Source organism: Hypanus sabinus, chromosome 23 (genome assembly GCF_030144855.1).
Source record: "Hypanus sabinus isolate sHypSab1 chromosome 23, sHypSab1.hap1, whole genome shotgun sequence".
NCBI lineage: Eukaryota > Metazoa > Chordata > Chondrichthyes > Myliobatiformes > Dasyatidae > Hypanus > Hypanus sabinus.
In genome coordinates, this window is record NC_082728.1 from 37714708 (window position 1) to 37741018 (window position 26311).

The 26311-nt window shown below is 37.4% G+C and overlaps 1 protein-coding gene across 2 annotated transcripts in view; it reads right to left on the minus strand.

The window, feature by feature from the left end:
* The window catches only part of LOC132380139 (protoheme IX farnesyltransferase, mitochondrial), a 136757-nt gene that overhangs the window by 89697 nt on the left and 20749 nt on the right, over positions 1-26311 (minus strand). The window contains exons 2-4 of one of the 2 annotated variants that reach the window (XM_059948751.1): positions 22032-22171; positions 10303-10624; positions 635-759 (exon numbers count right to left, since the gene is read on the minus strand). In XM_059948751.1, coding sequence (XP_059804734.1) covers positions 635-759; positions 10303-10624; positions 22032-22171 — 587 coding nt within the window. The remainder of the gene's footprint in view (positions 1-634; positions 760-10302; positions 10625-22031; positions 22172-26311) is intronic. The other variant, XM_059948752.1, reaches the window with a different exon arrangement.

Consider the following 26311-nt stretch of genomic DNA (forward strand, 5'->3'; position numbering starts at 1 on the left):
ACTTGATTTGCCAAAAGACCAAATTCTGCTCCTATGTCCTATGGTCTAAATCAAAGGTCATGCAAAAACACATGCTTCATGCTTTGTTAATGTTTTCTTCAAACCCTACTAACTGAAGATCAACAACTTTAAATACTATAAGATTAGGCCATATTAATCATGGTTACAAGCAATTTAAATTAGAGAATTAGGAACAAAACTATTTCAAAGATGAGTTACACTACAGAATGCAGACATGCAGTGTTAATACTAGTAAATTGCTAATGAACAGTATCAACAGTAGATTGTTCCTTTGTTAAAAAGAGCAACCATATGGTTCATTATACAATTAAAACGTATAAAACAAAATATCCTTAGCCTCTTACTAATAACTTAAAGTACTTTTGCATATTTATTTAAATTCTGCTGGAATTTCAAACATTAAGCTGACTATTTGAAAAACCTATAAAGTTGTAAGATTGTCTTTATTTTAAATGATATAATATTAAAGATTTTGTTTTTTTATTGGAAAAGGTCCACTCATTCAGCATTCCCATACGGACACCAATACAGTATATACGTCCTTCCTAGCAAAGGTGTGAGCCTTCAAAAAGTGCTCATTTTTGTCTGGTTTGTATTAAAATGAATTACTCACCTGGTTAATGGAGTTGGCAGCACAGGAAGCAAGCCCTGTTCCAACAGTGGTGAGAAGGAAACAGCTAAGGTCGAAGGGTACAGGTGCCATTGCAAATCCAGCAGTCGCAGTTGTTACAACTAAAGCTAAAACAAACATGAAACAGGAAGTCAGGAAATCACTTCCAATTCAGAAAAAGGTCATTAAGATTACAGATGTTGGTCAGTTTTGTCTTCTATTATATTTTGAGAAATTAGTTAAAAATTCTTTATGTCCCTTTCAATGTATAGTTAAGTTATGGTGCATATTTGCAGACTAATTATGAGCTGAACATGAATTTGAAACAGAGGTCCTCTAAACCAGGGAACACCCTGGTAAATGTCTTCTGCTCTCCCTTCAGTGCAAATCACATCCTTCCTTCAGTGCGGCAACCAAAAGTGCACACAGTATTCCAAGGGCAGCCTAAAACAATAATGTTCCATCTCTTATATTCTTACCCTAAGTTACAAAGGCAAGCATGCCATTTGCCTTCTTCTCCATCCTATCTACCTGTTTTGCCACTTATAGGAAACCGGCTCCCTTTGTGTATCTACATTTCCTGGTGCCCTGGGATGAGTATAACTGCAATTTAAAACTAACGCTTCTATCTCTTTTTCCAATTTCTGACTTTCAGCTCTCATCTGAAATTTCATTATTCTGCGATGCTGAGAGTTTAGCACACTTTCTGTTTTTACTTCAGATTTCCATCATCTGCAGCTTTTCGATACTCATTCAGTTTTAATGACAGATAAGTAGCTCCTTAGATAATACCAGTTAATTCCTACACTAGATCTGGCCTGGTTATCACTGGAGCCTTGCAATACATTGCATGCAATTGTCTCTGAAAATGTTGCAATAGTGTGGTCTGTGTTCCTTCAAAGTCACAGACTCTGATTCCCAAGTCTCCATATAGCAAAAGCAGAACTTAATCTCTGATTCAATCAACTGATCTCTCACAGCGTTAGTCATAATGACTGTGAACACACACAACTTTACATGGGTCCGCTCAGTCCTAACAGCAACCACGGTAAGCAAATGATTAATAAAGACGACTCTCCTTCCACTTAACACCCGTCTTTTCATTCAGTAAAAGGGGAAGTGGTAGAGATGATCAATAGGATGTAAATTGATACAGGATATAACAGAAAGGCCAGATACTTTTGAAGTAACTAAGTCAACAAATATGCATCCAAAAGTGCTATGGAAGGTCAGGGTAGGAATCGCAGAAGGGCTTGCTATGTTCTTCAAATATACCCAAGGAGCAAGGAAGATATCAAAGTAATTGGAAAATGTTCAAAATATAATAGGTAATATAGGTTAGTCAACTTAACATCAGGTGTCAGGAAGCTTTTTCAAATAATAATCAAGCACATTAGTGGGCACTTGGAAAAGTTTGAGTTGATAAAAGTAGAGGCACACAGATTTGTTGCAGATAAACTACGTTTGACTAACCTGATTGATTTGTTTTTGATGAAGGGAATGCATGGTTGAGATTTGAAGTCTCACACAAGGCGGATTAGTAAATTTGAGAGGTAAAGAATTAAAAGATGACTAGTGACATGGATTAGAAATAGACTTAGAGAAAAAGCAAATGTCTTACACAGGGATATGCAGGATAAAATTTCCAAATTTGCAGAGTGATGCAAAACTTCAAAGTGTGTAAAACAATGAAATCGATCGCAGTAAAATGCAGGAAGGCGGAGATACTGTAAGAAAGGGCAGATAAGTGCAGATGAAATTTAATGCAGAAGTGTGAAGTGAGATGTTTTAGCAGAGAAAGGAAAGACAATACAGATTAAATGGTACAATTCTAAAAGGTGATGAGTTACAGAGGGTCCTGTGTGTACATGCACATAAATCATTGAAAGTAGTTATGCTTGCATTTGCAATCCAAAGAGAAATAAATAGAAGCTGAGAATACAAAAGCAGGGAAATTATGTTAACCTGCATAAAACTCTGCTAGGATGGACCACAGATGGGCTATTGTAACCTATTCTGATTAGTACACTTTACTATTATTATTATTATTATTATTCTATTATTGACTGATGCAGAGAAGATTTATCAGAAATGTAATACTTCAGCTTAAAAATGGACCTTAAAGTGGAAAATCAGGAACTGTCTTCCTTGAATAAGAAGCTGAAGTGTATCAGAGCATGACTGAATTAGACAGGGTAAATAGATGGAAGCTGTTAAAATCAGCAGATGGTTCAAGGACATGAGAAACAGTTTAAAGTTTCGGCCAAAAAAATACAAGGAAGTAGTTAGGATCACTGCCTGCAAAAGGTGGTGGAATCAGAACCAATTTGTACTTTCAATTACAATTTAGATAGGCAACTGACAGTGATCAATCTGCAGGGTTGCAGGGGACACCTGGGGAATGGTACTGATAGGATTGCTCAGCAGAGACAAGGTACAGACTCCCAGAGATGAACTGCTTCTTCTCGGTTCTGATTCAAGTTTTGTTCTCTCTGTTAAAAGATCTTGCAATACTTTCTCCAGTCCCTACAACAAATCTTCTACCCTTTCTTCCTTCCAATTTGTGACAGAAGTTTCTCTCCTTTCCGAATTATGAAGAAGACAGCTGCATCAGCCATGTGCTGTTTGAATGTAATTAAACACAAGTCATAATTTTCTTTGCAAATAGAAGCCAGGTAATTATTGAGTTCCAATTAATTATCTTGCATTAAGGGCCTTTGTTGACATAGTAGACCATCCAGAATTAATGCTATTCATCACTGACAACTTTTATGGACCATCAGTCAGAAAGTTACCACTAAAGTTATAGCTGTAAAGTTATAAACTCTGTCTAACAGATTTTATTACAAAATTAGATTTCTGATATAACCATGAACTGTTATCTTTGATTGGTAAGTATACAAAGATGTATACTGTGAACAGTTTCTAATGTAATTTCCTTCCAGAAAACTAATTTTAGAGAAATTTTGGGTAAGCCATTCAAAAGTTTGGGACTCAGTTGTACAAATTAGCCACTTCTATATTACCTTGAGGGCAGTCTACTAGTATTTGCCAGAAGGCATTTATAGATTCTCAACTTTCAGCTTTCACACATTGCAAACCTTAGGAGTATTCTCACAAATTTCTCTCTGCAAATGGTTGATATCTCATTGAAGGGAGGTATACTTCCATCCTGGTTGCAATCAAAAACAGCTGAAAAAGTAGCCAGCAACTCTCAGCAGTGGGTAAGTTTAATGGTATGATGATCAAACAACTTCTCTGACCCTAAAAATTTTGCTTTTTAAGTGGACAGTCTTATTCCTTCAGAAAGGAAGTATTTGTTTTAGGCCTTTTTTTCCAACTTTTTCTGCCACTTCTTTCTCAGGTTAATCTGAAATTCCGTATCTTTATTTCACTTAAAGGTTCAAACGTTTATTTATTATCAGAGTATGTATCCATATACAACTCTGAGACTTGTCTTCTCCAGATAGGCACGAAACAAAGAAAGAACATGAAAGTCAATCTGAGAGAAACATCAAACCAACCCCCTCTCAAAGAAAGAACAGCATCCCGATCATCAACTCCCAAACAACCTTCCTCTCACACAAAACAAAACAAGAACATCGACCCCAACCCCCCTACAACAAAATGGAAAGAAACAGGTGAAGAACACAGAATGTAAAAACCTCAAGTCTGAGAAAGTCCACAGTCCGTAAATATGTTATTCCAGTCAATAATACAGGACCACTGCAGCATCTTCCTTTGTCAATGAAGAGAGGGACACCACACCCGCCTGCCACAGAGCCGCATGGTGATAGGCCGGTCACAGACTCCTTCTCAGCAGTGATCAAAAGGAAGGCAGTTCATACTGGGCTCTTGTTCTCCTTTGGCATTAGCCTCAATGTCTCAATCTTCCTCGATGCTTCAATTGGTGCTCAACAGATGCTTTAATCAGCAAAATGGAGTTGAACATCGGCTCACACTCCATTTCTTAAGTTTCTTCACCTCGAGGCTGTCCAAGTATGCACTCGATTCCCAGGCTATCTGGAAGATGTCAACCAAGGGAGCATTGTATGCTGGCACCATCTTGACCAGAAGTTCTAAACTAGATTTCCTGATTTAGGCTTCTTTGTTTAGACTTTGCTGGTCAGAGAAAGAATTCTTCAGTTTGAATGGATAGAGAACTTGTTGTGATTCTGTGATTCCCCTCTTGCTCACAGACCTCATAAACCCCCTTGAGTGGAGCTTAGACAGATTTAGTTGTGAAATGTTAATCTACAATGTGATGTCCAAGAAAACTCTGTGGGTGCTAGTCAGCTGAGTGTATGTCAAGTGCCACTCCTTCATCAGTAATTATTATGTCCTTATCACAAGATAACATTATGTATGGAGGCAGACTGGAGTCTGCACTCAGATCTCTGACTCTGTCAGCTTTTAAACCAAGCATGCAGGAACTGCATCAATCATCAATCTCCCTACAAATTATCATCATGCTTTTTCAAAATAACTCAATTCTAGTCTCTTTGTGGAGAATTATTAGGAACATCTCCCATCTCATACCATTTAATATGCACATCCATAATGAGCAGCAGGCTGCTGGTACAAACTTCTCTTTTAAATAACTCAGTTATTTCCTTTCCTGGAATTTTGCCAATATCAGATAAAAACAAATCTGGACTCTAAATATCTTGTTGCATTACAGTTTAATCACTTGATGAATTACTAAATTCTTTTCAACAGCTGCTATTCAGTCTTGTTTATGTCCACAATATGCAATTGTTGGCATCCTTTTACTGCTAGGCCAGAAGAATAAGGTAGCAGTTAGTTCATTACAAGTTTCAGATGTCATCTGATACCATAATTTTTAGGAACAGCTATTCATTAGTTTTTGTTCATAATTCCTTTACATAGTTTAGATATAACTAGTCATATGGGCGCTGCTGTTTCACTAGCACATGGCATTACATTCAAATCCTTTGTAACTGAGTAATCAATCAGTCCAGAAAAGAATAAGTCTTGACTTCCATAATTCATGGAAAAACATGTTGGTTTGCACAACAATCCCTAAACTGAACTACTCGTGCATTATTTCTGTTTGTAAAATGTAGACCAAACGCATATGATGATGAAGAGCTCTAACTGATCAGGAGTATATATAGGATAGAGATAAGAAACCATCATTCTTCTGCTAACCCCTCCCCCTACAACCCTAAATCTGTACTGTTTGAATTGATGAATTAAAACCACATATCTTAATCAAGGAGAACAACTTTGTTTGGAAGGGATAACCTGATTTAGATCTCTGCTAAATCCAGAGACAACCCACCAGAAAATATCCAAGTACACCATCATTCTCTTAACCACACCGTAAGACACACTTGTACTAAAACAGAAGTTCCAGCAATTATAAGTTCATAGTTTTATTCAATGCCCACAATCTCTTCAAACTCGAATCCTGGATGCAAGATTGTGTGTTCAGAAAGACAATTCTTCCAATTACAAGCTCAGTAAAAGTCATTCCAAATCTCAGAATACTCTCATCTAACACATATCAATCCTCTCAGCACGTTGAACTGAGATTATCATAAGAAGAGTTTGTTGTTTTCCTTCTACTGTGATAATCTGCAAGAAGATGACATAGGTTTCACTTTATTCAGATCACTAACATTAGAATTCAAGGGTTCTGAGAAGTTTTCCATTTTCAGTCACCACTATTGTATGTTTTTGCACTTTTGAAATTTGGATCCTCTAAACATACATGCATTTAGAAATGAGCTCTTGATCTCATGCCAATTTTGTACTACGTATAAAATTCAAAAAGCCAAACAACTAGCTTGCGCAGAGGGAAGGGGTCTTCGGGGCTTCGATGTTTCTATTGGTCAAACTACGGGGTTCTTGTTTCATAGATGTCTGTGAAGAGTACAAATTGTATAGTGTACACTGTACATTCAGGGAATGTATTAAATATTAAATGAACAGTTGGACTTTTTGATACTTTGAAATAAACTGCAGAAAATTGACAGAAACAAACAAATAAACAAATTAGAAGTTAAAATACAATGACACAACACAAAATTAATTTCCCAATGTAATTGAAGTGACCAGTAACAGATGGATAGTGCCAAACTCAAATTTACTTAGTTCATTTTTTTTAACAACAATTTTGCCCATATAATTGATCTGTATAAAAGGTAAGTGGAGAACAAATGAGATGTTTAGTTGCTACCACTGACCTTGCAAGATGCATTTCATCCCATAAAGCAATTTCAACTGCAATTAAATTGTTTTAATGGATTCTCTTAGTTAATTATCATAAATTGTCAAGTAACTTAAATAACATCCATTTCTATTAGTTCTTGATTGATCTGTCTTCCCTTGCCACATAGATTAATTGTCTGTATTACCACATTCAAACTCCAGTAGTGAAGAATAACATTAAGTGAATAAAGACAACAGCAAGTGAAATCCTCTTAAATGGCACTGCTATTGTAAAAAAATGTTAATTTACCCAGAAATCCTATACAGGTAAACATTAGGGAATTCAGGGGTAAAGACTGATATCTGGACGTATATTACCTTCAAATGAACAATTCCAAACCCAGGCTATTTATAACTTGGCTGTGGTATTTAAATTGATGATTCAGCCAAAGAAATGGAATTGCTCCTAACAGATCAGTTTCTTCCCATTTTACAGAGAATATAAAAATTAAACTGAGTGAAAGCATATTAAAGTCAAAAGTATATCCATATTATTTTCAATGGTAACTAATCATTCAGTGTGGGTTGATGAGATCAAGGTTTTACTACGTTTTGATACTGGCAATGCGATACAGAGTCTACACATCGATCAAAAAAATGGACCATATTTTCAGGCTGTTTGAAACACTTCAAGACCATGAGAGATTATATAAATGAAGACCTTTTCCTTCTGTACATTAATCATTTGACTACCAGTATAATTATCTGACAAATTAGTGAAATAAAAACAAAAGAGCAGATGTTAGAAATCTGATGTAGAAAAAAAGTGCTGGAAACACTCAGCGAATCAGGCAGCATCTGTAGAAAGAACAGAATTAGAATTCAGGCTAAAGAGCTTTCAATGAAGCTGGGACACTCTCTTCCCCAGTTCCAATGAAGGGTCTTGGACCTGAAAGATTAGCTCTGTTTCTTTTTCTACAGTTGCTTCAAAACCTGCCGAGTGTTTCCAGGATTTTCAGTTTTTATTTCATACAAATTTGAGCATAGCACATCATACCTTTTATTTATTGCAGGCCCTATGCCTTACTTCGAAAGATTCGCATTCTAACTCTTGACAATAGAAGTTTATCAAGGTTTTTGATAACATGTCGAATCTCCACACTCCTGAAAAAATAAGGAGCTGTTGTGCTTTCTTTGCAAGTACATTTATATAATGGGCCCAGGACAGGTCTTCTAAGATAGTGAAACCCAGGAATTTAAAGTTACTGACCCTCTCCACCTCCGATGAGAACTGGCTCACAGACCTCTGGTTCCCCCCCTCCTGAAGTTTACAATCAGTTTTGTGGTCATGTTGACATTGAGTGAGAGGTTGTTGTTATTACATCATTCAGCCATATTTTCATTCTCCCTCCTGTATGTTGATTCATCCCCACCTTTGATACAGCCCACAACAGTGGTGCCATCAGCAAATTTGTATATGGTGTTGGAGCTGTACTTAGTCACACAGTCATAAGAGTAAAGTGATTAGAGCAGGGGAGCTAAGCTCCCCTGAGGATTAAACGAAGTATTAGTTTTGAGGAGATGATGGTATTAAATGCTGAGCTGTAATCGATAAATAACATCCTGATGTATGCATTTTTACTGTCCAGATGTTCCAGGGTTATGCAAAGAACCAATAAGATGGCATCTGCTGTGGACCTGTTGCTTCAGTAGGCAAATTGGAGTTAATCTAAGTCGCCACTCACACAGAAGCTGGTATGTTTCAACACCAACCTCTCAAAACACTTAATCACTGTGGATATATGTACTACTGGCTGATAATCATTGAGGCAGGTTTACACACCAGCCTGTTCTTTGGAACAGATCTTCAGTACTCGGTCAGGTACTCCGTCCGGACTGGATACTTTCCTTGGACACAAACTATGGAGGACGTCCTCTTTGTGTGATAGGACTTTTAGCTCCATAAGGACTATGCAGAGGTCAATTCCACCAACTGTGTCCGAGACAGTTGCAACTGCTATAAGTAAACTTCGCATGGCCAAGTTGTTAAAGCTTTGGGCTAGCGATCTGAAGGTTGTTAAATCGAGCCTCAGCCGAGGCAGCATGTATGTCCTTCGGCACGGCACTTAACCACACACTGCTCCAGCATGTTTATAGCCCAGTGGTGGTGCTTGGTGCAGTATGGACAAGACAAAACAGGTGTGGAGATGATCAAGTAGGTTGACACCATACACTAGTTTACTCTGTACCTACCAGAGACATATCGTTGCTACTTTGCATTTCTTCCAAGCATTATTCAAAATGAAAGAGCACTGATTCATCACTTATTGGAAGACAACTGCTGGCCATCAGGAGGTTGGCTTCTTCAGGCTAGAATCAAGCCTCCCAGAGCCACACCCTACCAAGTCAATACAATGCCTTGCTCCCTCTGGGATGGGAGCTGGATTCTGCCCTACTGCTGGAACTAGAGGAACCTGGCACATTGATTGAAAGATATGGTTCCATAAGGACAACTTCGCTAAACAATCATTTTAATAAACTGTGGGGCAGCTCTTCCCAATCTTTAGATATTTGAGGGACAAATTGTTCCTAAAATGAACTATTCTAATTCAGCTTCCAAGTCAATTCTGGGTGTACCTTCAATTTTGATTCTTTTCCCATTCCAACAGATTAGCCACCATACACAAATTAGACTATTTCAGAGAGCACTTACAAGTCAGGAATCAAACACAGGACACAATAAGTCCCTGGAAAGTGATGACATAGGTAAACAGCGTGGTGAAGTTGGTATATGATACGCTTACCTTTAATTAGTCAAGGAATTTAAAATAAGATTTGGGATGCCATGTCGCAGTTGCATAACTTAATGGTTAAGCCGCATTTGGAGCATTGTGTGCAGCTCTGGTAGCCACACGATAAGGAGCATGTGATTAAGCTAGACAAGGTGCAGATAAGATTCACAGGAATGTTGCCTATGAGCTTAACTTTGTATAGGCTGAAGATGACTTCAAATGCCATCTGATCTTTTAAATCCACAATTTTTTTGTCTCTGAGTAATCTTCCTGTTTATAAATTTCACATAGTTTATCTAATAAGCAACCTTTCATGGTCCAACCAATAAATCTTAACCCATATATACAAGACCAATACTACAGTGAAAACTGAAAACAACCAATGAACTAAATTGACTTAAGAGAAAAATCAAGAGATTAGTGAACAAAACTTTTGGCTAGAAATATACTGGACTGATCTTGGATGAGATTTTAAAATGTATTCAATGTTTATATCAGGAATTGCCTTGAAATGATGTTGTCTTTGTTTTGCTCTTCAAGTAGAGATATTATTTTGGTTATTTATTTTGCAATTGGCAAATATATATTTGAATGAACAAAAGTGTGGCAATACAAAGCCCACTCTCTTGCAGAAGAATAAAATCAGGTTCCAAACACATTGTTCTCTCTGAATTCAAGCTGATAGATGATATCATACAATACCTGTGAGTTTTATTTTAGATAGTTTGGCATAGATCCCTGGTAGGTCTGACTGTTGCACTTTCATTTCCTTCCACTGTTTGTCTTTCCCAATGTCTTGGGAAGTCCTCTTATCCTCAGACACCTCTTCCATCGTTGCTTTCCCTGACATTTGTTCTTCAACCCCGTGAAGACTGGACGGACATGGTGTCATCGTAGGAACTTGCTGAACTGATCGTACAATAACATCATTAGTCTGAGGCTGCTTCTCTGGAAAAGGTGATGATGGGATATCAGCCTTAGGCTTTGCACGTTGGTGCAATCCTTTGTCAACTTTGGTTACGTACTGCATAAAAATAATAATGAAGTGTTTTAATATCAGTACAAAAACATTTTTTAATGTTTATGCTTTATATCAGACCACGTTCAAGCAAATTAAATTCAAAGTGATTGCTTTCAAAAGCAATAGAAAAACAAACAAATCTAAATTGCTCCCTGGTATTTAGTATTCATTTTTTGCAATTTGAAACCAAATTACAGAGAGTTTTTTATTCTTACATTTAAATACAGCAACACATAAAATGCTTAGTGGTTATGTTCCTCAATATAATCATTCATCCAGTCGACCTGTTTTATGTCTAATTTTGGAAAGAACGTACACTATTTTAAGCACATCACACATTTATTTTAAAGTCTCTTCTGTGAGGGAACCTACAACTGAGGAGCATTAGAATCAAATTCGCCAATTGTACATGTTGCATACCAATACCAATAACAATTGCTTGACATATGTCGAGAAGCAAAGGTATGAAGAAAAGTGTTACCAGCGCTTAACAAAAAAAACTTTTTTTTTTACATATCCATTGTATTAAATAAATTTTCATAACCACTATTATCTACTTCAATTATTTTGTAGTAATTATGATATACTAATCCTCCAACTAAGCCGCAATTCAAAATTAATCAACCTGGTAAAACTATCAAAACACTCAATTAATTAAACATCATTGTAAGAATTAATAAATACTGCGTCGATAAAACACTCTTCCTAAAGTATTCAATTAACCCATAAGAACTGAGAACTCAGTTACATAATGAACAGAAATAAAACAATATCACTATGTACATGGTTGCAAAAGTTGTATAATGTTAAAATCAGTGTACAAAGTTTGAACATAAATATGACTTTAGCAAAATGGTTTCATTAAAATTCAACTGAACAACCTGTCCAGTCCAAAATTTGGTCTATGCTTCAGTAAGTATCTACACCAGATGATGACATTCAAAATAATGCTAAGGAGTTAATGATGAGTTGGGTATGAGTTGGGTATGGTAGTGATGCTTCAGGTATAAAGATCAGTGAGTTCCCTTTCAGGGCAGTTAGGGCCCGTACAAGAAGGACAAGTTGTACCTAAACTGGAGGGGCATGAATATCCCTCATGGGGATATTCACCTCCTAAACCTAATAAAGCAGACAGAGTGTATGTTCGTGGTTTTCTGCAGCTGTGGCCTATTCATTTCAAGGTTCAATGTGTTGTGCATTCAGAGATGCTCACCATTACTGTAACAACTGGTTTTTTGAGTTACTGCTGCCTTCTTGTCAGGTTGAACCAGTCTGGCCATTCTCCTTTGGCCTCTCTTATTAATAAGGCATTTTTGCTCACAGAACTGACACTCACTGGATGCTTATTTTTGGGTTTTTTTGCAGCATTCTCTGTAAACTCTAGACGATGTTGTCTGTGAAAATCCCAGGAGATCAGCACTTCCTGAAATACTCAAACCACCCCATCTGGCACCAACAGTCACTTAGATCACTTTTCAAGATTCAAAGTACTTTTATTATCAAAGAATGTACAAACTATACAACTTTGAGATTTGTTTGCTTACAAGTAGCCACAAAGCAAGAAACCCAAAAGAATTCAATTAAAAAATAATAAAAGACCAACACTTGATATGCAAGAGGGAAAAAAAATGCAAATCGTACAAACAATTGAAGTGAAAAACACCATTCCATGCCAAATTGAGTCTTCAGATCCAAACCCCAGAGCAGCCTGCAATAGGCCCACAGCTTCGCTTATCAATTCATCTCATCATCTGGCACGGAGCACAGCAGCTGGGGCAGTCTTCGTAGCCTTGTCACGATGGAAAAAGGAGAGCGAGCGAAATTGCCTCTCGCCTCAGATCCTGACATGGTCTTTTCAATCTATCTGGGCTGGCATTTAAATTGAACAAACAACGGAACAGCAATAGGCTCTGGCACCCTGGAGAGAGGAGTGAACATTGCGGGGAGCAAGCAAACTCAGCTGTCACCTCCAATCTGGACTGGCTTAAATTGTCTAAACAGCACTAGGACGTGACTACTGTGAAGGGCTTGGGGCTCCATATTTCGCTGTCCGGTCAAAGTCATTCTGAAACTCTTCAAATCAGCTCAGTGCCAACAGCGGTCCAAACTCGCCGCTATGCCAGTTGCGCAGGAATCGAATCTCCTCTGCCCTGGCCCTGATTTCTCCCCTCAGCACCCAGAGGGCTCTAACCTTGCACTCGAGTCAGGTTTCTTTATTTGCATTAACAAGTAGGTGTACAGCTTTACCTAATAAAGTGGCTACTGAGTGTATGTGGATTTCAGTAAGGCATTTGACAAAGTTCCCTGTAGAGGACCCATCCAGAAAGTCATGAGGCAAAGGATCCATGGAAATTCAGCTGCTTGGATTTAGAATGGGTTACCCACTGAAGGCAATGAGTGGTGGTTGATGGATCGTATTCTGCCTGGAGGCCCGTGGCTAGTGGTGTTCCATAGAGATCTGCTTTGGGACCCCTACTCTTTGTGATTTTTATAAATGAATTGGATGAGGAAGTGGAAAGTTCAGAAAGTAAATCTGCAGATGACAGGGAAGTTGGTGGTGGTGTGGATTGTATAGAAGGTTGTCATAGGTTGTAATGGGGCACAGACAGCTTCAAAAAGGAGGCAGAATTGGGTAGGGAACAGGCAGAGGAAGTTCCTCTTTTCTCCGGGTAACAATGGCCAATACCAGAGGATATCCATTTATGATGAGTGGAGAAAAATTTAGGACAGATGTCAGAGATAGGGCTTTTTAAAAGAAAACAGAGCAATGGGTGCCAGGAACACACAGCTGGGGTATGGTGGTAGAAGCTGATACAATGGGGATGTTTAGAGACTTTTAATCATATGATCTAAGAAAAGTGGTTGGTTATGGGCTGTGTAGGATGGAATTATCATGAGTAGGTTTATATACATTGTGGGCTGAAGGGTCTGCACTGTGCTGTACTGTTCTACTACATGTTCAATGATGGATGCCATAAAATTTCATCTTTGACACCGAGAATCAGTTTTAAGATAATCCCAAATAAGATACCAGCACAAGAAAGATGCAGAGTCAGTCTCCACTGATGTGTGGTAATTCTGTAGTGCATTATTTTCTCTACTCTCCACATCAGTTATGCTTCTGGCTTTTTTAAACAAGACTGGCAATTAAATGATAGTAATACCCAAGTTCTGACGTATGGGTGTTTTTGTCCACTGTGAACCTGATTACAAACATCCATTTGTTCCACTTAAAACCCTTTGCATCAGGCAGACAGCAGCCTTTCTTGCATCTATTTATATTGGAATCTAAAACTGGAATTCATTTGGTAAGTATACTATATGCTAATTCACTGAGACACCATGCAAGTCATTGCTTCAGAATGAGAGAAAACAGAGGGAACTGAGCTGAATAGTGGGCTGTGGGTTAACGAGCAGAGGGCATGTTGCAGATGGGGACAGTCCTGAATGAAGGATGCCGCCTTCTTGATGCACCAGCTTTTGAAGATGTCTTTGAGAGTCGGGAGGCTTGTGCCCATGATGGAGCTGACTGAGTCTACAACACTCTGCAAATTCTTTTAACACTGCGAACTGCAGCCTCCAAACCAGGCAGTAACGCAACCAGTCAGAACGCTCTCCCAATGCACAAGGCACAAAAAATGAAAAAGGATAATGCAATCAATCCCATACATAGGTTGATTACAGTGTCTGCACTTCAATTATGGCAAAAATTTGACTCATCTTCTGAAACAACAATACAGCCACGATGATGAGAATGGACAGTCACATTCAAGCCAAGGTGTTCGATCGTTGGTGCATTTGCACATGGGAGCAAATGTCCCACCGATTACTCTTTAAAAAGTGCAGTACTGATTTCTCAGCAAAAAAAATCAACTAGTTTCCTCTTTTAAATATTTCCTGCGCTAATCAGAGGCCGAGTTAATAGAGCCAGTTGTATTTGCGTAACACATCAGTGTTAGCCTGTTCTTACTGTACTTGTTGCCCAGAGTATATTTCTGACCTCAAATACCTAGGACTTTGTCAATTAACATTTCTAATCAATGTCATTTTTGTGAGAATTGAAAACTTATTAGATATAATCCTTTCTCAAAAATCTGTTTGAATTCCTCAACCTACTGGTCTTCTCTTCACTATTCACCACAAAAGCTGTTCTGGCTGTTGCCAAGTCACATTTTCAAACTGAGTTAGCAATCCAGATGACAGATGTTCAGACACACTCAAACCTGTTGACTGAACAATGCCTGCACTGCACTGTCCAAATCATCAAATGTCTTCTTCGTGTATTTTCTATTTACAAAGCACTCAATGATGGCATATATACTTAAAAAATCTCTGTCACCTTTCCTATTCCAAGTTATATAGTCTGTCTGTTCACAGATTTAAAACTTCTCATTGTTTTACAGTTTACCTTATTTCCAGATCTTCATTTACTCATTGCCTTTCAATTGTCAAAACTGCAATTCCACTCACAGCGTTTGCAACCACATTAATAAGGGAATGTGAATCACAAGTTTAGTCTTAACTGTGCTGTGGTCAGTATATACTTAATATGCTTTGCTACAAGACTCTTCTGAAGACTAGCAATTTGAATTTGTAAATGCAGACTTTTCACAAATATACCACAATTAACCCACATATATGCCATAATCTCTCCCTATATGTATAGAGGAGAGCAACTGCAAATCTGGCTGAATGGCGTCATAACAACCACCTCCTACTCAATGGCAGCAAACCAAAAAGCTGAATACGGACTGAAAAAGAAGCCAGAGGTCCATGAGCCAGTCCTCATCAGAAGATCAGAGGTGAAGAGGATCAGCAAATTTAAATTCCTCAGCATTATTATTTTGGAGGACTTGTTCTGGGCCCAGCATATAAATGCAATTGCAAAGAAAGCTTGGCAGAACCTCTACTTTCTTAGAAGTTTGCTGAGCTTTGGCATGACAGCTAAAACTTCAACTAACTTCTATAGAAGTGTAGTGAAGACTATACTGACTGGCTAAATCACAGTCTGGTATGGAAACACCTAAGCTCTTGATCTAGAAGTTCTACAAAAAGTAGTGGATATAGCCCAGTCCATCACAGGTAAAGTACTCCCAACTACTGAATATATCTACATGAAACATTATCACAGAAAAACTGCATTCATCATCAGAGTCCCCAACTACCCAGGTCATGGTCTCGTCTGGGTTGCTCTATCAGTAAGAAGATACAGGACTCCAAACGAAGGGTCCTGGGCCAAAATGTCAACTGATTACTCTTATCCATAGATAATGTACTGCCTGACATGCTGAGTTACTCCAGCATTTTGTGTGTGTTGCTTCGCATCTCGAGCATCTGAAAATATTCTCACATGTTGACAAATGTATTTTGATAATAAATTTACCTTTAACTTTGAAATGACTCACAAAATAATAAATCAGACAATTGGGAGTCCAATGCATTAATCAATCTAAAAAATCACATAACTGATACACAAAGTTGAAAATAAAATGCAAAAATGTATAGTTTTGCTACTTGTTTCATGTTTAAGTTGAATTATTTGCTGCACACCAACCACAATTATATTGAGATTCACAAATTGTCTGTTTTTGACTGAAGTTCTAAAAAATTATGAAACCAAAATTAATTTTCCTGTACAAGTTTTTGTGTTCCTCCTTGTTCTGGACTTAAGATAGCTTATTTGTTTTTATGATTATAAAATATTAGTGGCAAATTATACATGCAATGCATCAGGCAGAACTTGTGTAATGGAATTATAAACCATTCAAATTAATGTGGCACAGTAACAGAGCAAATCAGTGAGCATAAAGTAAAAGAAAACAATCAAGCCCATCCAGAAACAACGTTGAAACAAGTAACTTATCTGCAAAAGGGAAAACAAAGATACAACAAATGGAAAATTCAAAAAAATTATCTCTTTCTCATAAGTATGATTATCAGTAATTTGCAGTTTCATGCTTACATTTAACATATATGTGGGCAATTTAATGTATTCATTTTTAACGCATTAATAAATTCTAAAACTGGCCTTTATCGTCTCTGCCAGCAATGAGTTTCCAGTGCTCACCACTGACCAATTTACCATCAGCCCTAGTCTTCAGTAACGTCTGTGTCATCTGTGTAAGTCAACTGTCAAAGTCACAGTACTTCTGAATATCAATGGCATTTAGATAGTTTCAAAATGTTGAAATACTAAAAGGTTGAGGCCATTTAAAATTAAAGCTGTAAAACTGGGAAGTGTAACATTTATAATGTTCATTTACAAAGCATTTACACTTGACACTTTTCAGAACACACTTCTCAAAAAGTCATAGCAACAAGCCCTTATGCCCACCTAGACCAACCAACCATTATACAGCTAGCACCTTGGCTGGAAAGCTAGAAGAAAAAATTACTCTAACTATTAGTATATTTAATACCATACAATATATAAGTACAAACGGCAAACCTATGTCCAAGAAATTGGTCGTTTTTTTAGAAACCGAAACAGAAGAATCTCAGCAGCTCGAACAGCTTGCCAAGTTGCTTCATGATAAGCCAGACTGGAATGCATGGACAATCTGCTACCAGGTTACCAGACAACTAGTTATATAGCCATCAAATATTTTACCAATCAGTTACCAAAATGCTATTCTTCCTGACACTTGATGAACTTTAATTTCTGATTTAAGATTAAAGACAGTCCATGGTAGAGTTAGAAAGAGGAATTAAAAGTCAGCAAAGCAAAGTAGGACAGAAACAGTGAGAAATCAAGCATTAAAATCAGTGACCATTACTGTTTGGGATCCACTGGCTGAATAAGCAGCAAATCAATGGAAATCCATTTGGAAAAAAAAGATTTCACCAGGCAGTGATCATTTCTAAAAGATGTTCTACATTAATTTTAATGCTCTTGTGAGGTCACCATATTAGTGTGCCACCCAAGAAGGAAAATCAGATTTATTGTAGTGGTAAATATAAAATTGGATTAATCTGTCACTAAACTGTTAAATGTCATCTTTATGAAAAACTAATAACCTTGAATAGATGAAATTATAAAAATGGCCATGATATTACTCAGTCAAAGAACAACATTTAAAATTATGTCCAAATTATCAAAAGTTCAGGAGTATTCAGAGGTTTCTATAATTACAACATCACAGAAAATATCTGTTGAATAGCAACTTCCCACCATTAGTCTGCTAAATTACCAAGTACCAGCTCTTGTTGAAATTTCCAAAACATAAATGAAAGCAAGGTTCTAAAATGGAAGTTAAACATGATACCAAAGTATATTTATTTTTAATGAAAGGCTACAATAGATTCCTCAGTCCTGACGATCTTAGTTTCTCCCCCAAATACAAACACGTTAAGCAATCAAAATAATAATTAAAAATAATTACCTGCATAACAGTCCAAACTAAAATATAGGTTATAGAGTGTTAGTGCCTTTCTTCACTTCAAGCCTAAATATAGTGTTGTTGTGGCAAAACATAAGCTTCATAATAATAATGTACAACTCAAAGAATATACTTGAAGTCACAGGCATAAAACCAAAATTGTTATGGTGCATCCCATTTTTTGACAACATACAGGTTAGAACTGCTCTCTTAATGTGTTTATATTTTCTAAGTATTCGGTCTCTTTTCTGGACCAGTCTCCCACAGATTTGATAATATCAGAAGCAATATCTTGACTTACAGATTTTCATATTTGTTTGTAAGCCCACTAAATAATTTTATTAGCAAATATTCCTTTAAATGGCAAATTGAAAAAAACCAGCTTTCTAAAACTTTCTTTATTTTGAAAAGGGAAGACATTTTTCAAGCCAAACAAACCATTCAGAACCTTGGTCTTTTTCCTCCCTCTTAAGTTCTTGATCATCTTGCCAATGCCACAATGTGTGCATGCTTTACTCTCTACTTCATTTGAATCATAAATCAGGCTTCTCCAATAACCAAAGGTACAAACAAAATTCTCTCCAAGACCCTGGTACACATGTTCCATTGTCCTACCATCATCACCTGTTGCTCTCCACTTGCTTAGATCAACATCGCCAAGATACCGCTCCAGATGGCAGCAAAAGCATCTCATGCAATGACATGTCTTCCAATTCATGCACAATTACTTTTGAACTCCATTAGAATCCTTCATCTCATTTTCCAACATCATCTTTACCCTATTCCTTGGCATATCACACAAAACCAGAAGATTCAATGTGGATTCTAAAATCACTGAATTCTACCATTTCTCTGCCTCTTTATTGTTTTTACATTATCAGAAGTTTTTGCCCAAAATCAATAAATCATACCATCTATCTTTAAAATCTGGGAAGATCAAAGCCAAAATCTTCAGAACCTACCACAGATACAAATAATGTCACCTTTCTCCTTCCCAGACCCTGTATCTGACTAAACCAGAATTTTCTTAACAGAGGTATCCCATGGAAACTCAAGGTACGCTAAAAATGTCATCTCCAGCACAAAAACAAATCCATATTGTCAGCCTCCAACCTTCCTCAGTACATCCTTGTAATCATCTAAACTTAATTGCTTTTTCACCTGGATTTCAACTGTAACCTGGCCAGCTCACCCTCCTTCACCTTCTAAGGATGAATCCAGGGCCCTGTTGGAGGACTGTCAAATGGTGCAAACTGAATCATCAGTAGCTCAACATCAGGAAGAGAAAGGAGATAACGTTGGAATTTAGGAAGACTAAGCTTGCAGTCCTCCCTTTTACTACTGATGGTGGAGGTACCTGGGGATGCACCTGGATGATAGACTTGAGTGCAGCACCAACTCAGAGGTTGTGTACTAGAAGAGCCGAAGTCACCTCTACTTCCAAAGGAGACTGAGGTCCCTTGAAGTATGCAGGTCTCTCCTTCACATGTTCTACCCGTCTGTTGTTGCAAGTATAATCTTCTATGCGGAGGTGTGCTAGGGCAATGGCATCAACACAGGTGATGCCAACAGGCTCAATAAGCTGATTAGAAAGGCTGGCTTTGTTATAGGAGTCAAACTGAAGACACTGGAAGCTGTGGTAGAACAAATGGCCCTAGAGGAGATCCTGGCAATTCTGGACAATGTTTCTCACCCTCTGCATGCCACCTTAGCTGAACCAAGGAGCACTTTTAATAATAGACTAAGACAACTTTGCTGCTCCAAAGAGTGCTATATGAGGTCATTCTTACCCTCGGTCACTAGGCTCTATAATGAGTCAACCTATAGTTCTCCCTGTCAGACTGCTTGAGGTAACATTTTTTATTCTTTCTTACTTCTCTTCTAATATTTGTATAACTATGCACTTGTAATGCTACTGTGACACTGTAATTTCCTTGAGGATCTATCTATCTAGATAAACATTAGTTCATCCAAAGGGCTGGAAATTTGATTTTTTTTTCAGTCTCATTTTTCAATCCCATCTCTACAGCCTCTTCAAGGTCCACATATGCTACAACACCTATTACACTTCCCCGTCCATAGCCCAACCCCACAAACCTGATTCTGGCCTTGTTGTGCAGTTGTACCTTCAGCTAAATTCATCTCACATTGTAGAATTTCCTCACAAAATCTTCTTATTTCCCCAGCTTCCTTTTCTCCTAATATCCACTTCAGCAACCAAGTTTTTGGTTGTGTCTGCTAATGGTTCTCTCCTTCCTGAATCCTAGGAAAGCATTAGAATGCTTAAAACATACTATCCACTTCTCTCTTCTTCCCAAGATCCACAGCAAATCTCTTTAGTAGATTCATAGTTTCAACCTCTTCTTGACCTATAAACACATTTTGTCCTACCTTTATTCTTTCTTTCCTTATCCAGTCTCTTCCTACTTGCATCCATGACAGCTCCATCAAACTTTATCACTTAAAAATTTCTAGTTTCCTGGTCCCCACTGGTTCATTTTCATCATGGACAATCTTTCTATATTTCCATACTACACTGGAACCAGCTTCAATATTTTTTCCCTTGAAAGTAAGTACAACTAACCTTCCTTTACCATCGCCTGCCTTTGGTTGTTTAAACTTATTCTAATATTGAACTCAATTGACCCAAATCGGATGTGTAGCTATGAGAAACCACAAAACTATCCCCGACTCTGGACACAGTTAAACAGTTCCTATTAAGATAATCCACCTGAAATGTTAACAGTTTTTTCCACTCAACAGGTAATGCCTAGCCTGCTGAGCATTTCTAGCATTTTCTATTTTATTTCAGATCTCTAATATCTGCAGACATTATTTAAATGGTGATCAAAATATATATTTTAGTAACTTAGAATCAGTGATTTTTCAAGGAAATTGGAAAAACCTCATACTGAGGAAAACACTTACAAAGACAAGGAATAGTGTTCACACTCAAGGAATCTCCTCATTTTCTTCCACGAACTTCTGACTTTGGTTACATTTTTTTCCTAACTTCAACAAACATATTTTCTGAGAAAGAACGTAAGGTATTTTTCAAGCATATAATCATCCAATATTGTAGAAATGTTGTGGAGTTAAAAATTATAAAAAGTTTCCTCTTTTATTTGTCTTTCCTTTGTTTTATCTCTACGTTCAAGTATGACCCCTACATTCACATGCTGTGTTCAAGAAACATACATTCACTACTGTCTAACCCAGGGGTCAGCAACCCGCGGCTCCGGAGCCTCATGCGACTCTTTCATCTCTGTGCTGCGGCTCCCTGTGGCTTTGGAAAATAAATGATGAGTATTTAATTAAAATGTATTTTATGTTAGTTTGTTAGTTTTTGAAATGTAATTCTAAATTTGAAGATTATGGTGATCTTGTACAATCTAAATAAAACGTTGTGGCGACCCATTTCCTGGCACATCCGAACCAGCTCACAATTAGCCAGCGTTCCAGCTAAGGGAGATAGCCTACGGGGGTTTATGAGTACGTGTCTTTTGGAGTATCCGCACCCACAGGTGGGGGGGGGAGGGCAGGTTGAGAGAGGCTTAAAAGCAAGGCTGTGTAGTTCGAATAAAGTTATCTTTGACTGCAGTTTACCGACTCCGTGTCATTATTTTAGCGTGTTTTTATCGCTATCAATATACGTCACCACTGCCAATGCCTGACACCCGCCAGTACGCAATTTCTTTTAATTCTTCGATCCAAGGTAGGCTAACTATGGATTAACCTTCAACCCAACGTCTTTTTTTCAGAGTTCAATATGTTTTTGTTGCATGCAGAAATGTAATTTCGTTTTCTCTGCAGGAGTTCATTGATTTCATAAATGCAGCACATTATAGTTTGTTTATACAAAGCATAATGGCAAAAAAAACGTTGTATGCAGTGTTATTTCATTTTACATGTCAAACAGGTTTTGTGGCTCCCAGTGTTTTCTTTTCTGTGGGAAAAGGGTCCATATGGCTCTTTCAGTGGTAAAGGTTGATGACCCCTGGTCTAACCAATACTCAAATATACATACTAACCTGGCATTTAGGAAGGTAAAAAGTCCGAAACTGGAGCCATTCCCCATTTCCTGGTCTATAATGTTGGACAATGATCTTTGGAAGTTGTTTTATGATAGTTATTTCTTGAAGAGACTCGAATACACACAGAGCCAACCGACCTAAGAAGTGGGGGAAGGTAAGCAAACTATTACACCTACAAGAAATAATGCTTTAAGCAATAACTTATGCTATTTTTTCAGCAGCAAGAATCTTGTGGATTTTATTTAATTATGAATTACTTTTCAAATGTTATATTTCATACAACTTCACAATTTCCTTTTGTCATATATACTTTGGATGCTCAGGCACTGTGGTGGTTGAGAATTTTTATCAGCTGCTTTCACATTTGATTTAGAGGTGTTATAGGATGACCATTGCTGATATGTTGGTTCCATCTAGCCAGCAATAATCCTCATGTTAATATGATATATTCACAGTTGACCACAGGTAAGAATTTATGACAAAAGAAATTTCTCTAGACATTGGGCTGAACAAATACGACAAATAAAAGTGGCACAAAGCAGCAGCCTAATAAAGCACCATTAGGTGAAATACATCTCCACTCCTTCTTAATGTATGCTGATCATTTCCTGATAATTTTGATGCAGGTTCCCATATAATTAAAGTAACCTTTGGGCCATCACAATTCATAAAAATTCTTACAAAATCTACAATTCTTCTCTTTCATATAACCCATGCATTAAACACGCAGTCATTAGCCCTCAGTGAATTTATTCATTAACACAAAACAGTCATTACTAAAGCTTCTTAGTTATAATGATTTATTCATTAGAAATAAGGAATTAACTAGCTGTTGGTACAAATGCAGCTTGAGACTAAAGACTTTCACGGCTGAACCCAATGTTTTAAGTCACATTAAACATATCTGACTTTTCTCTTAATTTTATGTTGCAATATAATGGTTGAGCCAATGTTATGTAATAATATAGTAGGAAATTTACCATTTCTTTAAGAATCTCATCAGTTTAATGAAGATTTTATCATCTGTCAACTATTTGTGTCTTTATATGCAGTTGATCCTCATACACTCAAAAGTCAAGTGCTTAACTGATGATTAGAGCATTGAGTTAAAACAGCTTTCATTGACTGTTTTATTACAGACACTGTTTTATTTATTATGCATGGATGAACATGCAACTTGTTATACATAATCAAATATAATACTTGACCCAAAACTTACCACATTATGCAAAATCAACACAAAATATCTTTCAACAATAAGTCAAGATTTATTTTACTATATTCACTGTTTCCTGAAGACAAAATTCCAAATTCCACGTTAAAGACATTTGCCAAATATTTTCGGCAATACCTCACTTGGAAGAGATATTTTCCTGCAGTCTCCAATTCTGCACTCCAAACATAACATTGAATAAAAAGCTGCCTTTATATTTCTGCCCTTTCTCTAATATTATCACACATCCATAACACTCTTCCTAACCAATGTGAAAGAGTAGGAATTAAATAATTTGCTCATGTTTTTACAGTGGAATAACATTGGGACCATTTCCAAAATCCATGCATTTGTATTTATATGTGATATGCAGAAGGTGCCAGCCAATTTGTCTTGTGCATCTACAAACTTTACCAAGACCACATCTGGGGTTTCAGAATTAAATATGTAAAGCTGCGGCACTTACCTAACAAACAAGACAGAAGTTATACCTGATCCATCTGGTGTAAATGGATTTCTGGTCAATCTACCCGGCCAGAAAATTTCATTTTACTCCTACAGAACTCAAGTTCTTCAGCATTCAATTACAGTTTATTTTTAAAAAGTTAAAACTTTTTATTCTGTACATTATCACATGCAATCCCATTTTTTTTTCTTTTCTTCCTATTGTATCAATTTCTGCCCATGACTTTATATTCAATTAAACATTACAATTTAGACCTTCTATTTTAGAATCTGCCTGTAACAATGATCCGATTACTTGTAAAGTTTCTTGATGTTTTCACCTTCATAAGCCTCATCCCTTGTAGAAAATGCATCACTGCACTTTCATAACTCAAAATCCACAAAACACATTTGGGGGTCTGTAAATAGCATCAAACAATACTGTATCCAAACCAAATCTGAGGGATTATTCAAAAAAAGAAATCACAAAAAGAGCTTGCTTTCAAATAAAGCATTTCTTGACCTCTGGGATATCCAAAAGCACTTTCCAGTATAAAAGTTATTCATTGGTCTTAATGTTAAAAAGATGGCAACTAATTTATTTATGGCAGCTAGTTTGTTTACTGCAGGCTCACATGAATATCAACACAAGAGGAGATTTTGTTTTAAGAAATATCAATGGAGAGATGTGATTTATCTTGCAGATTTTATTATTTGTTCAATGTCATCCATTTCCTTTTATCATTGTTGTTTCAGACACAAGTCACATATTGCAACTTTTCTTTTTCAGTTGACCAAAATCATGCAAGCTAATTATCCCCACAGGCTACTTCAAAACAAATTGAAAAGTTAAGACTAGAATATTCTTATCTTCCAGTCTTAATAGCCAAATTAACCAAAACATAAGATGCTGGAAACCCACAGTAACACACCCAAAATGTTGAAGGAACTCAGGTCAGGCAGTACGCATGGAAGGGAATACAGAGTTGACATTTCTGGCCGAGACCCTTCATTAGGACTGGAAAGGAAGGTGGAAGTAGAATAAGGTGGTAGAGGGAGCAGAAGGAGTACAAGCCTTGTGATGGGGAAGGTAGGTGGGTGGGAAGGGAGAGTGAAGTTTGAAGCTAGGAAGTGATAGCTAGAAAAAGGAAAACAGTGAAGAAGGAATCTGATAGGAAGCAAAAGTAGATCATGGGAGAACTAAAAGCTGTGTTTTAATCTACAAAAAGTTATAATTTCAAAACTTCTCATTCACACACTTCATCACATCCCAAAGGATTTTATAGATATGTTAAGAGCAAAAGGATTGCAAGGGACAAAATTGGTCCTCTGGAAGACCAGAATGGTAATCCATGTGTGGAGCCAAAACAGATGGGGGAGAACTTAAATGCATTCTTTGCATCTGTATTTACTTGGAAGATGGACACAAGAGTCTATAGAAATGGAGCAAACTGGCAACATCTTCATGGACCCTGTACAGATTAGAGGAGGAGGTGTTAGTTACTCTAAGGCAAATCAGGGTGGATAAATCTCCAAGGCTTGACAATGTGCTCCTTTGGACCCTACAGGAGGCAAGTGCAGAAATTGTTGGGGTCCTAGCAGAGATATTTAAATCATCCTTAGCGATTAAAGAGGTACCAGAGGATTGGAGGATCGCCAATGTTGTCCTGCTGTTTAAAAAAGGGTATAACCATAAACCAGGAAATTATAGGTGTGTCTGACATCAGTTGTGGGAAAGTTAGTGGAAGATATTCTGAAGGACTGGATATAGAAGTATTTGGATAGACATGGACTGATTAAGGATAGTCAGCAGGGCTTTGTGCATGGTAGATCATGTCTAACCAATCTTATAAAGTTTTTTTTTTGAGGAAGTTACCAGGAAAGAGGATGAAGGCAAGGCAACGGTGCTGTCTGCATGGACTTTAGTAAGGCATTTTACAAGGTTCCACATGAGAGACTGGTCAAGAAGGTTCAGTCGCTTGGCATTCAGGATGAGGTAGTAAATTGGAATAGACATTGGCTTTGTGAGAGAAGCCAGAGAGTAGTAGTAGAGTTTGCCTCTCTGACTAGAGACCTGTGACTATTGTGCTGCAGGGATCAGTTTTGGGTCCTTTGTTCTTTGTCATCTATATTAATGATCTGGATGATAATGTAGTAAACTGGATCAGAAAATTTGTTGATGACACTAAGATTGGAGTGTAGTGAGCCATGAGAAAGGCTTTCATGGTTTGAAGAGGCACCTGCATCAGCTGGAAAAATAGCAGATGGAGCCTAATGCAGACAACTGTAAGGTTTTGCTCTTTGGTGGGACCAACCAGGGAACAGTGAACAGTAGGGCATTGAGGAGTATGGTAGAACAAAGGGATATGGGAAAACGGGTCCACAATTTGTTGGAAGTGGCATCATAGGTAGATAGGGTTGTAAAGAAAGCTTTTGGCACATTGGCCTTCATAAATTAATGTACTGAGTACAGAAGCTGGGATGTTATGTTGAAATTGTCTAAGATGTAGGGTGAAGACTAACTTGGAATATTGTGTGCAATTTTGGTCACCAAAGGATGTAAACAAGGTTGAAGGAGTCCACAGAATATTTACAAGGAAATTGCCAGGCCTGGGGGACC